The 14,092-nt window shown below is 45.1% G+C and overlaps 1 protein-coding gene across 1 annotated transcript in view; it reads left to right on the top strand.

Annotated features, from left to right (window-relative positions):
* lamc1 (laminin, gamma 1) overlaps positions 1-14,092 on the top strand; it is a 45,964-nt gene that overhangs the window by 19,395 nt on the left and 12,477 nt on the right. Inside the window, exons 2-6 of the mRNA XM_080010901.1 lie at positions 1,114-1,418; positions 7,775-7,905; positions 12,642-12,808; positions 13,480-13,668; positions 13,830-13,947. Coding sequence (XP_079867027.1) covers positions 1,114-1,418; positions 7,775-7,905; positions 12,642-12,808; positions 13,480-13,668; positions 13,830-13,947 — 910 coding nt within the window. The remainder of the gene's footprint in view (positions 1-1,113; positions 1,419-7,774; positions 7,906-12,641; positions 12,809-13,479; positions 13,669-13,829; positions 13,948-14,092) is intronic.

The raw sequence follows: 14,092 nt of genomic DNA on the forward strand, positions 1-14,092 counted from the left end.
ATTTATGTTTTATACCCATAAGCCAATTCTACACCCTTGCTAGAACTTAGCCCCTGGCAATGCCTTTTAAATGAGCTCATCCTGTGCATAGAATTTCTTCTGGTGTATTCGTATTGTTTTGTTTTTTTTATTTGCTATTACGTGTATGTTTGCCTTAGATAAGATAAGACTTAAATCCCTGGAGGGAAACTCAGCGTTACAGCAGCAAACAAACACTGCAGCCGAGAAAGAAAAATCAATTTAAAAGAGATCGGAAATATCATTGTGGCAGCTGGGCGGGGGGGTCGTGAGGCCGGCTCTGCCTACGTTCAGCACCCCTCAGAGGGGGGTCTGTGCCGGGAACCCTCCGTCTTTTGTTTATCCATCATGACCTTTATTTCCATGATTGTTGTGTTATTTCCACACTTGAGCGTGATTTTAAGTTGAACCAGTGAATAAAACTCTGTTCCTCCCTCCGTCATTCCGCCCCCTCGCCAGCCCCCTACAATCAGACATGAACATTTTTGTATATTTGGTGATTTTTATTTTCAGACTCTTAAGCTTTTTCAAGATTGTAATTGTCTGTAGAGAAACGCACTGATCGTCACCACAACAAAGTCCTTGTACATGTTCCCAGGCTCCTCCTGGTGGCGTGCTGATGTGTCCTTGAGCAAGACACTTCACCCCCTAACTGCCCCCGGGCGCCTCTACATGGCAGCCCACTGCTCCTAGATACGTCAGATACTAGGATGTGTAAATGCAGAGAAATTGCAAATTTCCTCATTGTGGGACTGATAAGGGTTTAAAACAAAAAACCACATGAAAACGTGGCTGAATAGACAGCTTCTGTCTGCTTTCATACCAGCTGTAGTCTGATGTCGGTCGGTGATGTTGCTCCTCAATGTTTTTCACATTGCGGCCGGTTCTGATCAGTGCAGAACACTGGACCACGGTCCTGGACTCCAGCAGAACCAGAACCCCAGGGCAGATCTGTGATGTACAGTGCTTTGATCCAGCCCACAAAATATACTTATTGTCGCTCTCTTTGGACACAACGGATCAATGATGTGATGTAATCCAGTATATGAGCTTGCGTGAGCCGAACACTAACCCCTTCCCGTCTCCGTCCTCCAGGAAAAGCCTTCGACATCACCTACGTGCGTCTGAAGTTCCACACCAGCCGCCCGGAGAGCTTCGCCATCTACAAGCGCACCAGCGAGGACGGCCCCTGGGTGCCCTACCAGTACTACAGCGGCTCCTGCGAGAAGACCTACCAGAAGACCAACCGCGGCTTCATCGGCACGGGCGAAGACGAGCAGCAGGCGCTCTGCACCGACGACTTCAGCGACATCTCCCCGCTGACGGGCGGCAACGTGGCCTTCTCCACCCTGGAGGGCCGGCCCAGCAGCTACAACTTCGACAACAGCCACGTGCTGCAGGTACCGTCCGCCGGGAAGCAGCCAACCCCAGCAGGGGCTCTGCGTGTTCTCCATGGCTCTAGAATAGACCTGTTTAGACAATGTCTGGAAAGTCCGTTTCCAAGACAGTATGAGGCCCTCACAGTCGTTAGTCTTAAATTGTAGGTCTTATGAGGTTTATGGGGTGTTAATGTCAACATAATCATTTGATCTGATCTCATTTCTCTATACATCATTTCCCTTTTTGAAAATTACCTACACTTACCTGTAAAGAGTCAGTACAAATCCAAGAAAATCCGAGCAATTACCCGTTTAAAAAAAAGTAATATTTGGATTCATGACACCTCCTGATCCCTAACCTAACCGTATCACTCGCCTCATCTTACCTTGCTTTCTGACCTGATGGAAACTGTTCCAATAAGTGAAGTTTGAGATGAGTTTTATCTGAAAATCTTATCTGATGTCATGCTTCACGGTAGCAGCTGCTTCAATGGGATCTTGCCGGCTCAGCTGAATTTTGATTTCTGAGCAGATGTTGATGTGATTTATATGGACATGGTACAATTCCCTGTTTTTATCATTATGGTCATTTCCTCCGTGGTGTCCATGGTCTTACACCAAGACCAGCCAATAAATAGTTAAATTCATACTTTCTGTTACTAGACTATTCATAACTCATATTTTTTTCACTGTTGTAACCTGTGTTAATATAACATGAAGAGACAATATCAAAAGGTTACTCCTTTCTAGTCCTAATTCTAATCTACATCTAGTTTTCTGCTAAAGGTGTGAGAGCTAAATGACTCTGCTCTCGGGGTAAGTCACCATCATCTGGAGGTTCCGGTTCTACAGTACTCTGAACCTCTAGTTGTATCTGTTAACACAGTGGGTTTTTCAGACTTGTCAGTAATCCATTGACTGGTCTTCCGGTGAGTTTTGGCAGCGCCCGGTCCTTCCCACGGCACACAGCTGTAGACTTGAGCAACATGAGAGAAGCCGTCAGGGTTGACTTATGGATTCCAGTTTCCTGTCGTGTTCTGCAGCTGTATCTCATGGAGGCTTCCAGGCTGGGATTAGGCTTAGCAGGACGTCTGTTACACGATAGCTGGACGTCTCCAAAAAGAGAACTGGGTGTTCCCCGTCAGGAGCGTTAGGGCATTTATTCTCCAATTATCAGCTCCTTAAAAGTGGGCGTGTCCATCAGCGCTGTACACGGGTTTCCAGATGGACCTCATTGGCCGTGAGCCTCTGTTTGGAGAACGTTGTGATGTTTCTCGAGCTCCGGGCCCAGCTGGTCCGTTCTGCCTCAGACCGTCCGGGGACGGTTCCCTGGAGGGATTTGAACCTGCAGCTGCTCTCCATCCTTCAGCTTTCCACTGGAAACTGTTGGTCTTTCTTTCTGCGGCTCCATTGAGTCGGCTCGCAGTGTTTGGATAAAAGCAGCTGGAAACTGGAAGTCAGATTACAGTGAGGAAGAGGATGATGGTGATGAAGAGGTTTCAGAACCAGCGCTGTTTTCAGATGGAGGGAAGGATGCGATCAGGGGACTGGGATGGATGTGATCTAGAAGGGTGAAGTTTGTAATGGGATTAGGGTTGCTGCGGTTACCACTTTAACGCTATTACATGGTGTATCACCGTGCTACACGGTGTTACACTGTGTTACGCAATGTTACACGGTGTTCCACGGTGTTATACGGAGTTACCGCTGTTACGCGGTGTTACACTGTGTTACGCAATGTTACACGGTGTTCCACGGTGTTATACGGAGTTACCGGTGTTACGCGGTGTTACACTGTGTTACGCGGTGTTACCGCTCTTACGTGGTGTTACATGGTGTTTCGCACTCTTACACAGTGTAGCCGCTCTTACACGGTGTACCCAGTATTACCAGTGTTACATGGTGTTACCAGTATTACACGGTGTTAAGGCATATACATTACTTGCCCACCGCCGTTTTGCATTTTTTTTATAGAAATTAAACATATTCAGTTCATTTTGGCATATCAGCGCCCACGTTCATCAAATAAAAAAACTCTTTACGGTAAGGTACAAAACAAGCGTGGCGATATGTTGCTATAGTGATGTACAAAGAATAAAATATATTCAACTCAATTCTTTCATGTCTGTTATAATATATCAGAATTTAAACCTTGAGCTACAACTCGGGTGCAGTCACTGGCACAACCGTGCCATGAGAGACCACCATGTCCAAATCCTCCATCTGCTTCCTCCCCAGAGCCCCCAAACAGCCTCCATGCAGCTCATAAATAGAAACAACTTTTCCATCAATCCACCCTTTTTATTTAAGCCATTAGGTGCGATATTCCAGAGAAAAGGGCTTCTACCGGGTCCGGCACCCGGTGTTTTTACTCAGCAGACATGCCCAGTCCAGTCTACAGATTTGAGATTCGAGAGGTTTTTTGTCACATACGTATACATACGTCAAACATACAGTGAAATGTCATGACACACGGTGATTACGCACAATAATAAAAATACTAAAGATATTGTCTCATCCATGAATATCTTATCTTGTAAAATGTCAGGTGTTATTGGTAACACCGCTGTTGTTCCTCAGTGTGGCATCCCTGGATGGGGTAGATGTGATGGAAGGGATGTGATCCGAAGGGTGAAGTCTATGATGGGGTAGATGTGATCAGAAAGGTGGGTGGATGTGATGAGGCGCTAAAGGTTTAAAAAGCGCCGTGTCCGTCTGCCAGGCTACGACTCCACCTTTCCCACCAAGCAACAGGGAGATGGAACAGCTGGAAACATTAAATCATCTCCTCGCTCTGGCTCACATTGGGCACATTCACGGGGCAGCCCTCCCTCCTTAACTCAGTTGAATTCCTGAGCTTCCATCCCGAGAAATGACAGATAAGAAAATCACTTTATTCATTTTAAAGAGGAAAACAAGTTCAACTCAGATGATAAAGTTTCATCAAGTTCACTTTTCAGCCAGAAACCTGCAATTAATGTGGAGCCCTGACAGAACAGGATCTTCATCTCCACCTACTAACCCTCCATGATGGGTGGATGGATAGATGGAGAGACAGATGGATGGATGAAAGATCACTGATTGGCGCTGAAGCGCTGTCTGTGGAAATGCGTCATGGCCGCTGCGTTTCCTCGTGCTGACGAACAGATTTAGCGCTGCCACCATCTACTGCCTTATTTGACCTGTTAGCATGAAGCTATTTTTACCAAAGTCTGGGACTGGTTTAGGAGCGACGTCAGGCAGCCGCTCTCCAAAAAAAACCTCCAGATCCCTCTGGAACCCCCTCTAGATCCCTCAGCTCTGAACAACAGACATACCCAGACAAAACTCCGGAAGATATGTATATGTATATGTATATATATGAATATATATATATATATATATATATATAGGGAAATAAATGATTATGAACGTAGCAGTACAGTTCACCAGGATGACGGGGGGACCACCGACACCAGTCACAGTTTTCCCAGCTCCTTTGGAACGCAGCATCACTTCCCGCTGCCTCTTGGCCTGAGACAAACTTTGAGCGCTTTCTTAACTTTTTATTGTGTGGGCAAGAACACACACCTTTTTGTAAACACACACCTTTTGTCAACACACACCTTTTGTAAACACACACCTTTTGTAAACACACACCTTTTGTAAACACACACCTTTTGTCAACACACACCTTTTGTCAACACACACCTTTTGTCAACACACACCTTTTGTAAACACACACCTTTTGTAAACACACACCTTTTGTAAACACACACCTTTTGTCAACACACACCTTTTGTCAACACACACCTTTTTGTCAACACACAGCTTTTTGTCAACACACACCTTTTTGTCAACACACACCTTTCGTCAACACACACCTTTTTTCAACACACACCTTTTGTCAACACACACCTTTTGTCAACACACACCTTTTTGTCAACACACACCTTTTGTCAACACACACCTTTTTGTCAACACACACCTTTTGTCAACACACACCTTTTGTCAACACACACCTTTTGTCAACACACACCTTTTTGTCAACACACACCTTTTGTCAACACACACCTTTTTGTCAACACACACCTTTTGTCAACACACACCTTTTGTCAACACACACCTTTTTGTCAACACACACCTTTTGTCAACACACACCTTTTGTCAACACACACCTTTTGTCAACACACATCTTTTTGTCAACACATCTTTTTGTCAACACATCTTTTTGTCAACACACATCTTTTTGTCAACACACATCTTTTTGTCAACACACACCTTTTGTCAACACACACCTTTTTGTCAACACACAGCTTTTTGTCAACACACACCTTTTTGTCAACACACACCTTTCGTCAACACACACCTTTTTTCAACACACACCTTTTGTCAACACACACCTTTTGTCAACACACACCTTTTTGTCAACACACACCTTTTGTCAACACACACCTTTTTGTCAACACACACCTTTTGTCAACACACACCTTTTGTCAACACACACCTTTTGTCAACACACACCTTTTTGTCAACACACACCTTTTGTCAACACACACCTTTTTGTCAACACACACCTTTTGTCAACACACACCTTTTGTCAACACACACCTTTTTGTCAACACACACCTTTTGTCAACACACACCTTTTGTCAACACACACCTTTTTGTCAACACACACCTTTTTGTCAACACACATCTTTTTGTCAACACATCTTTTTTTCAACACACATCTTTTTGTCAACACACATCTTTTTGTCAACACACACCTTTTGTCAACACACACCTTTTTGTCAACACACACCTTCTGTGTGGTGTCGCGGACCTCAGCGCTTATCTCGGCACAGGTTTCTGCGCCGAGTAACCAGTCCACACCGATGGCGTTTCGAACGCAACGGGTCCCATGTGGAGGCCCCTTCAGAGTCACACCCTGCACATATACTGTATATATCAAATTGGATGATGATGTCACAAAGCGCTCCGCTCCACCGCTTCCGCTTCCTTCCGCTCTCGCCTCAGTTGTCTACCAACTCTTCCTACATCTATGGTTCGTTGTGGATCAAACCTGGACCACGGCATGTCTGGACTGCCCCAAATACAATTCTTATCCATTTGTGTCCGTGGGTTCCACGGTTTCTGAGCGCAAGGCACTTTCAGCCGGAGAATGGAGAGAATAATAATAATAATAATAATAATAATAATAATAAAAACCCGAACAAAAGCAACAGGGTTGGACCCCCAGTGAACGGTCTGTAGAAATGAGGAGCAGCAGGTTGGTTTGCGACTCCCTTCTCAAAGACGTGAACAGGATGTGCTCCAAGTTGACGGGCTGGAGATGTTCCTCGGTACCAGCATTCCTCCTCCACGTAGAGGAGGAACATGTCCTGACTGAGGCCAAAGCTGCTGACGGACGGCGAATAAATGTTGTGCACAGTTGAACTGTTGACATAAAGATGGAGTCTTTATTTAGAGAGAGGCTCCACCGTGGAGATCAGAAACCCCAGAGCACTGCCGCCTCCTCCCCTTTCCCCCAGGAACATACCGGGGGAACCTCTGCTTTTCCTGAAGAAAACGTAAGAGCGGACGAAAAACAGACGTCGCTACAAAAGTGAAGTCTGGAATCTTTCAGAATAGATGAGGGGAAAAGTCAGAGTTGTACGACGTAAGCCCGCGTCGCTGTTTCAGAGAGGGGGACCACAGAGGTACAGGAAGCTCAGGCTGCGGTGTAGCTTACGGCCCGGTCCGTGCGGATCTGGACTCCAAGCCGTGGGCGGGGCCGACCGGGAGCTTTGTTTTCCTGATAAGATGGAGACGTTCCTGGACGTCGAGGAGGGATTGAACCTTTCTGTGGGAGTTGGGCTCCAGCTCAGCTGAGATCCCAGCGCTCCTCTTGGTCCCTGGCCCTCGACGGTCGGCCCCGTCACCGTTCAGTCAGCTCGTTGTTGTTATGGTGGCTCCGGTCGGGTTGTTTCCAGCCGGGACTCATTCCGCGTAACGCTACCGACAGAGCCCCGCCCCCAGCAACACGATTTGTCCAAATGTACAGGAAGTCAAACGTCCTGTTTAGACACATTTCAGTGCCGCTCCCGTCCGACTTTTGAATCAAATCCAACGTGTGGGACTCGGCTCCGACTGACCTGGATATAGTTTCGGCCTTGGTCCACAGGGTTCCTCTTAACCAGAGCGTTATCGACTTATTCTTTTGAAACCTATTACTTTACTGGATAAAACTAGATACTAAAGATTGAACAGGCTCTCCAGGTGACGGTTGGGTACCTGAACCTGAATTGTACCAGATAAAAGTAGACGTTTGGGATAGAGCAGGAGCAAGTGGTGACGGTTTTCCAACATGGTGGCGACTCGGCTGTAACGCTGGGGTTCTTCTGCTTCTCCTCCAGGAATGGGTGACGGCCACGGACATCCGAGTGACCCTGAACAGACTCAACACGTTTGGAGACGAGGTCTTCAATGACCCCAAGGTCCTGAAGTCCTACTACTACGCCATCTCCGACTTCGCTGTAGGCGGACGGTAAGTTCCACCCGCCGGTACTCAAACTGGAGCAGGGACCAGAAAGCCCAGGATCAGGTTCTGACTCACGTTGGTTTGTTAAAGCCGTGCTCGATCAACTCCCCAAGGTCAAAGGTCGTCTGAGGACTGCCCTGAAATAGCTGCTTTAAGCGGACGTCCCCGAGGTAGGAGGAGATCTGGACTACAAGTCACCCTGGAACTGCAGGAGATGCTCAATGCAACGGTTCTATAAACAAGTCTAAGTGTGTGTGGATTAGAGATGGCCGTGATTAGTCGAATAATCGATTGGTCGACTCGGTTGATGTTGACTCTTGATTTTTATTTTGTTTAATTTTTTACACGACTTTTACGCCCGGACACGTGTCGCACACACTTCACGATAAACTAAAGTCAATTATTATCTCATGTTTTATATCACAATCCAAATCACATCCATAATGTTAACTACTATTATGGAGCGTGTACCGGTGAGAACCTGCACAAGCTGCCGGTCTGTGTTCTGCCTCTTATTAAAAATATAATAATTATGATCATATTAATGATAATGATGATGATGATAATAATTATAATGATAATAATAATGATGATAATAATGATAATAATGATGATTATGATAATAATAAGAATAATAATAAAAACGGCTTTAATTGATTTAGCGCCTTTAAGGGACCCAAGGTTGCTTTACACACACACAGTCATGTCGTGAGGCAACCAGAGTCTTGTGACTCAGATTTGAGAAGAGGTGAAGTACAGGGAATACAGGGAATACAGGGCTTACAGGAAGTACAGTAAGTACAGGACATACAGGGAGTACAGGGAGTACAGGCTAGTGTGTGACGATGGGAGGATCCGCTCCCACTCGTTCAGCCTCACATCATGTTTTGTGAGTTGGACTGAACTCTTTGTTATTAACACACAAGCTGCTCCTTCTGCTCCTGCTCCCACACTTGTCCTATTTGGAAAAATAAAATAAAAACATAACTTTAAAACAGCAGCGGTTGTACTTCTATTCTTTATGTACTGTGTGAAGTTTTTACGTGTGGTTATGGTCTATATTGGGGGGGGGGGGGGGTGATTACTAACTAAAATATTTTAAAAGGCCATCGTGTGTGTGTGTGTGTGTGTGTGTGTGTGTGTGTGTGTGTGTGTGTGTGTGTGTGTGTGTGTGTGTGTGTGTGTGTGTGTGTGTGTGTGTGTGTGTGTGTGTGTGTGTGTGTGTGTGTTGTATGAAGCAGCAGATTGTAGTTGTTTACTTCTAGATTTGGACTCTTGTATGTTTGTGTTTTCAGGTGTGGATGTGTTGGTTGCTGCTTTCTTGTCCTGGTCTCTGTTGTGATGATGATGGTGGTGGTGGTGATGATGATGAGGTGTCTGGAGCAAGGCACTGAGCCTGGCTCTCATTGGGTCACAGTCTGTGAGCGACGGCCTCCACCCGCTGGCGCTGGATGTTGAGCTTCTTAGAAAGTAGATGAAGTGTAGATGATGAGAAGATGTGCAGTGGAGGGCGGTTCCCGACGCGCTGGGCTGTTCCCAGGGAGTCGTTTGGGTTTTCTTTTCCCTGTTTTCTCCTCCAGCTCACGCAGAGCTCGGCAGCTCTCCTCCTTTCCTCCGAATTGGACGCTCCACCCCTCCGTCAGGAGTTCCACCCAAGTGATGGGGACAAATCCAAGTAAGACTGACAGCGCAGTGGAAACGGCACCAGGGAACTGGGAGTCTAGCACCAACACCAAACGTCCTTTTAGAACTGGTGGAGTTTGCAAAGTCAGGTGCTGTGGTATGTGGGCTCAATGTGGAGCCAGTTTTTACACTGAACAGAAGGTGGATGGTGGAAGGTGGATGTTGGAAGGTGGATGGTGGTTGTCCTCCATGACTTTGATTGAACTCCTGATGGAGGGAGAAGAGAATGGATCCTACAAAGTTCTGCACTAAGGGGGTGGGGGCAGGACAAGGCGGTTCCTGTGGTTCTGGACAGGGTCTTCACTCCGAAACGACACCCAAGCCCCGAGCCTCCACCCGGCGCCTGGATGTGGAGCGGATTTCCATGACACTGACGGCATTCCAGGCATTCCAGGCATTCCTGCCTGGAATGCCTGGAATACAGAGCAGGGAAGTAGAGTGGGTCTGACCCCCACCCCCCAGGACAGGGACCAGCTCCCAGTAGAACCAGCTCCCAGTACAACTGTCAGTACAACTGGCTACTGGGAGCTGGTTCTACTGGGAGCTGGTTCTACTGGGAGCTGGTTCTACTGGGAGCCTGGGGAACCTTTATCTAACACCAGTCCCGCTGTACAACTGGGAGCTGCCCAGTAAAGTCTTACTTCTCCCAGACTGGATGTATTTTTTTTTACCAACTGGTCCCACTCAGCTCCTGTCTTCTGGTTCAGTGGACCAGCTCAGGCCCAGTTCTGTCCCGGTGCAGAGTGACCGTCTGAACCAGTCAGTCAGTGGTGGTTGGAGTTTCCTGTCGTCAGTGTTTCCACGGCATTCTGCCAGGAAGGAAAGTTGTGGAACAATAGCGCCGGGTTCCTGCCGTGCAGGTCCAGGCCCGTCCGCCCGTCCCTCTCAGGACCTTCTGCAGCAGCAGGAAGACGAGCGGGGACGTGGCTCCATGCAGCTTCCTCCTCCATCCCTCCCTTCCCGAACTGCTGGAAGGCTCATGTTCCTCTCTTGCAACATCTTCCGTTCTGGAGCAGGAGAATGTTTCATGCTGCTCTGGGAATATTGGGTTTTTGTTGTTTTTCGTTTTTTCTTTCCATGGATCAGAGCCTTATGTTTTGCCAGTTTAAGCCCCGCCCTGTTTTGCCGTGTGAGCGAATCAGATGATCTCACGCCATCGATATGTGGGAAGAGTCTTCCTGAGATGTGCTGCCACCTAGAGGCTGCTGGACTGGATCTGTCCATCTGTTGGCTGCAGGGTGGATGCAACAGGGTGGATGGATGCTACAGGATGGATGCTGCAGGATGGATGCTGCAGGGTGGATGCAACAGGGTGGATGCTGCAGGATGGATGCTACAGGATGGATGGATGGATGCTACAGGATGGATGGATGGATGCTACAGGGTAGATGCTACAGGATGGATGGATGGATGGATGCTTCAGGATGGATGGATGGATGCTACAGGATGGATGGATGCTACAGGGTGGATGGATGGATGGATGCTACAGGATGAATGCTACAGGGTGGATGCTACAGGATGGATGGATGCTACAGGATGGATGGATGCTACAGGATGAATGCTACAGGATGGATGGATGGATGCTACAGGATGGATGGATGCTACAGGATGGATGGATGCTACAGGATGGATGGATGCTACAGGATGGATGGATGCTACAGGATGGATGGATGCTACAGGATGAATGCTACAGGGTGGATGGATGGATGCTACAGGATGGATGGATGCTACAGGATGGATGGATGCTACAGGATGGATGGATGCTACAGGATGGATGGATGCTACAGGATGGATGCTACAGGATGGATGGATGCTACAGGATGAATGCTACAGGGTGGATGGATGGATGCTACAGGGTGGATGGATGCTACGGGGTGGATGGATGCTACAGGATGGATGCTACAGGATGGATGGATGGATGCTACAGGGTGGATGGATGGATGCTACAGGGTGGATGCTACAGGATGGATGCTACAGGATGGATGGATGCTACAGGGTGGATGAATGCTACAGGGTGGATGGATGGATGCTACAGGATGGATGCTACAGGATGGATGGATGGATGCAACAGGATGAATGCTACAGGGTGGATATAATATAGTATATTATAGTATAGTATATAATATAGTATAATATAGGATATTATAGTGTAGTATATATTATAATATATTATAGTATAGTATATAATATAGTATATTATAGTATAGCATATAATATAGTATAATATAGTATATTATAGTATAGTATATATTATAATATAGTATAGTATATATTATAATATATTATAGTATAGTATATAATATAGTATATTATAGTATAGTATATAATATAGTATAATATAGTATATTATAGTATAGTATATATTATAATATATTATAGTATAGTATATAATATAGTATATTATAGTATAGCATATAATATAGTATAATATAGTATATTATAGTATAGTATATATTATAATATATTATAGTATAGTATATAATATAGTATATTATAGTATAGGATATAATATAGTATATTATCGTATAGTATATTATAGTATAGGATATATAATAGTATATTATAGTATAGTATATAATATAGTATATTATAGTATACTATATTCTTCTGCTCTGGGATGCTCCTGTAAGGGGGGGGGGCCACAGCAGATCATCTGCCGTGTAAAGTATAGGATATTATTATATCGTATATTTGGTATCATATATAAGATTACATTATAGTAAAGTATATATAGTATAGCATATTATAGAATAGTATATCATAGAATAATATATTATAGTATATTATAGAATAGTATATAATAGTATAATATATTCTAGTATAGTTTATTATATTATAGTATATTAATATTATACTATATTATAGTATATTATAAAGCATAGTATATTGATATTATAGTATAGTATATTGTAGTTAATTATATTATACTGTATTATAGTATATTATAGTATAGTATATCATAGTTTATTATATTATACTGTATTATAGTATATAATGTTTTTCATAGGGCTCAGGGCTGCTCTATGAGGAGGTTGTAAACAGCAGCTCTTCTCTTCCAGCTGTAAGTGTAACGGTCACGCCAGCGAGTGTTCCAAGGGCGACGGAGGCCGTTTGGTGTGCAGCTGCAAACACAACACGGCCGGAAGCGACTGCAACCTGTGCAAAGCCTTCTACAACGACCGGCCCTGGAGGAGGGCTACGGCTGACACGCCCAACGAGTGTCTGCGTGAGTCACAACAACATAATAATAATCATATGTAATGTCATCTTGTACTATATATGAGATCACATTCATAGTACATCCTATTCAATATAATATCATATCATATTTAATGTCATATTGTATGATGTATGATATCATATTAATATTATATATAATAGTGGTATGTATTATATCATACGAATAATATTTAATATATCATATTGTATTATATATGATTTTATAGTAACATATCATATTATAGATAATATTGTATTCTATATGATATCATGTTATATATATATCATAGTCTATATAATATCATATTGTATTATATATTCATATTAATATTATATAATATATTAAATTCATATTCATATGATATATTAATATTATATATTATAGCATATTCATATTATCATATATTATATCAAATAAATTAATCCATATCTACAATGATTAATTGATTTATTACAGATATATATTAAACAGATATACAACTTGTAACAATGTCTGAGTCTTAATGTTCTGAGTCTGTTCTGAACCAGACCTGGGCCCCGTTAGAGCGCCAGAGCAGACTTAGACTTCTTAGAACCTCAAAGACGGGTCCATCAGGACCCCAGACCCGGTCCCGTTGGAACCCAGGAGCCTGCTGGCCGGCTCGCTAAGCTCTGTGTCGGTTCTGGTTCCGGTTCCAGCCTGTAACTGTAACGGGAAGAGCTCCGAGTGCTTCTTCGACCCGGAGCTGTACCGCGCCACGGGCCACGGTGGTCACTGCAGGAACTGCGCCCACAACACGGACGGAGCAAACTGCGAGCGCTGCCTGGACGACTTCCACCGGGACGCCAGCGGGGAGCGCTGCCTGCCCTGCGGCTGCAGCCCCGTGGGTGAGGAGCTCCACCCTCTCAGCCTCCACCCCCTCTACCTGTTCACCCCTTCAGCCCCTCAGCCCTCCACCTGCACCCCTTCCACCTGTCCAACCCCTTCATCCGTTCACATACCTGTTCAGTGTTTATCTTTAAAGCTCATCCTCCTCCTCCTCCTCCAGGCTCCCTCAGTACTCAGTGTGACAACAGGGGGCGCTGTAGCTGTAAACCAGGTGTAACGGGAGAGAAGTGCGACAGGTGTCTGCCTGGATACCACACTCTGACCGAGGCTGGCTGCAGGTATCTGGCTCTCTGTCTGCCTGTCTGTCTGTCTGTCTCACTGTCTGTGCCTGAGATCGATTGAAGGCCTGGTCGGTTATAAATTGGATTAATTGTTGATTAAGGCATCGCCATTGATGGTGGGCGGGGCTTAGAGGTGGGCGGG

The sequence above is a fragment of the Zeus faber genome (genome assembly GCF_960531495.2).
Source record: "Zeus faber genome assembly, chromosome: 12".
NCBI lineage: Eukaryota > Metazoa > Chordata > Actinopteri > Zeiformes > Zeidae > Zeus > Zeus faber.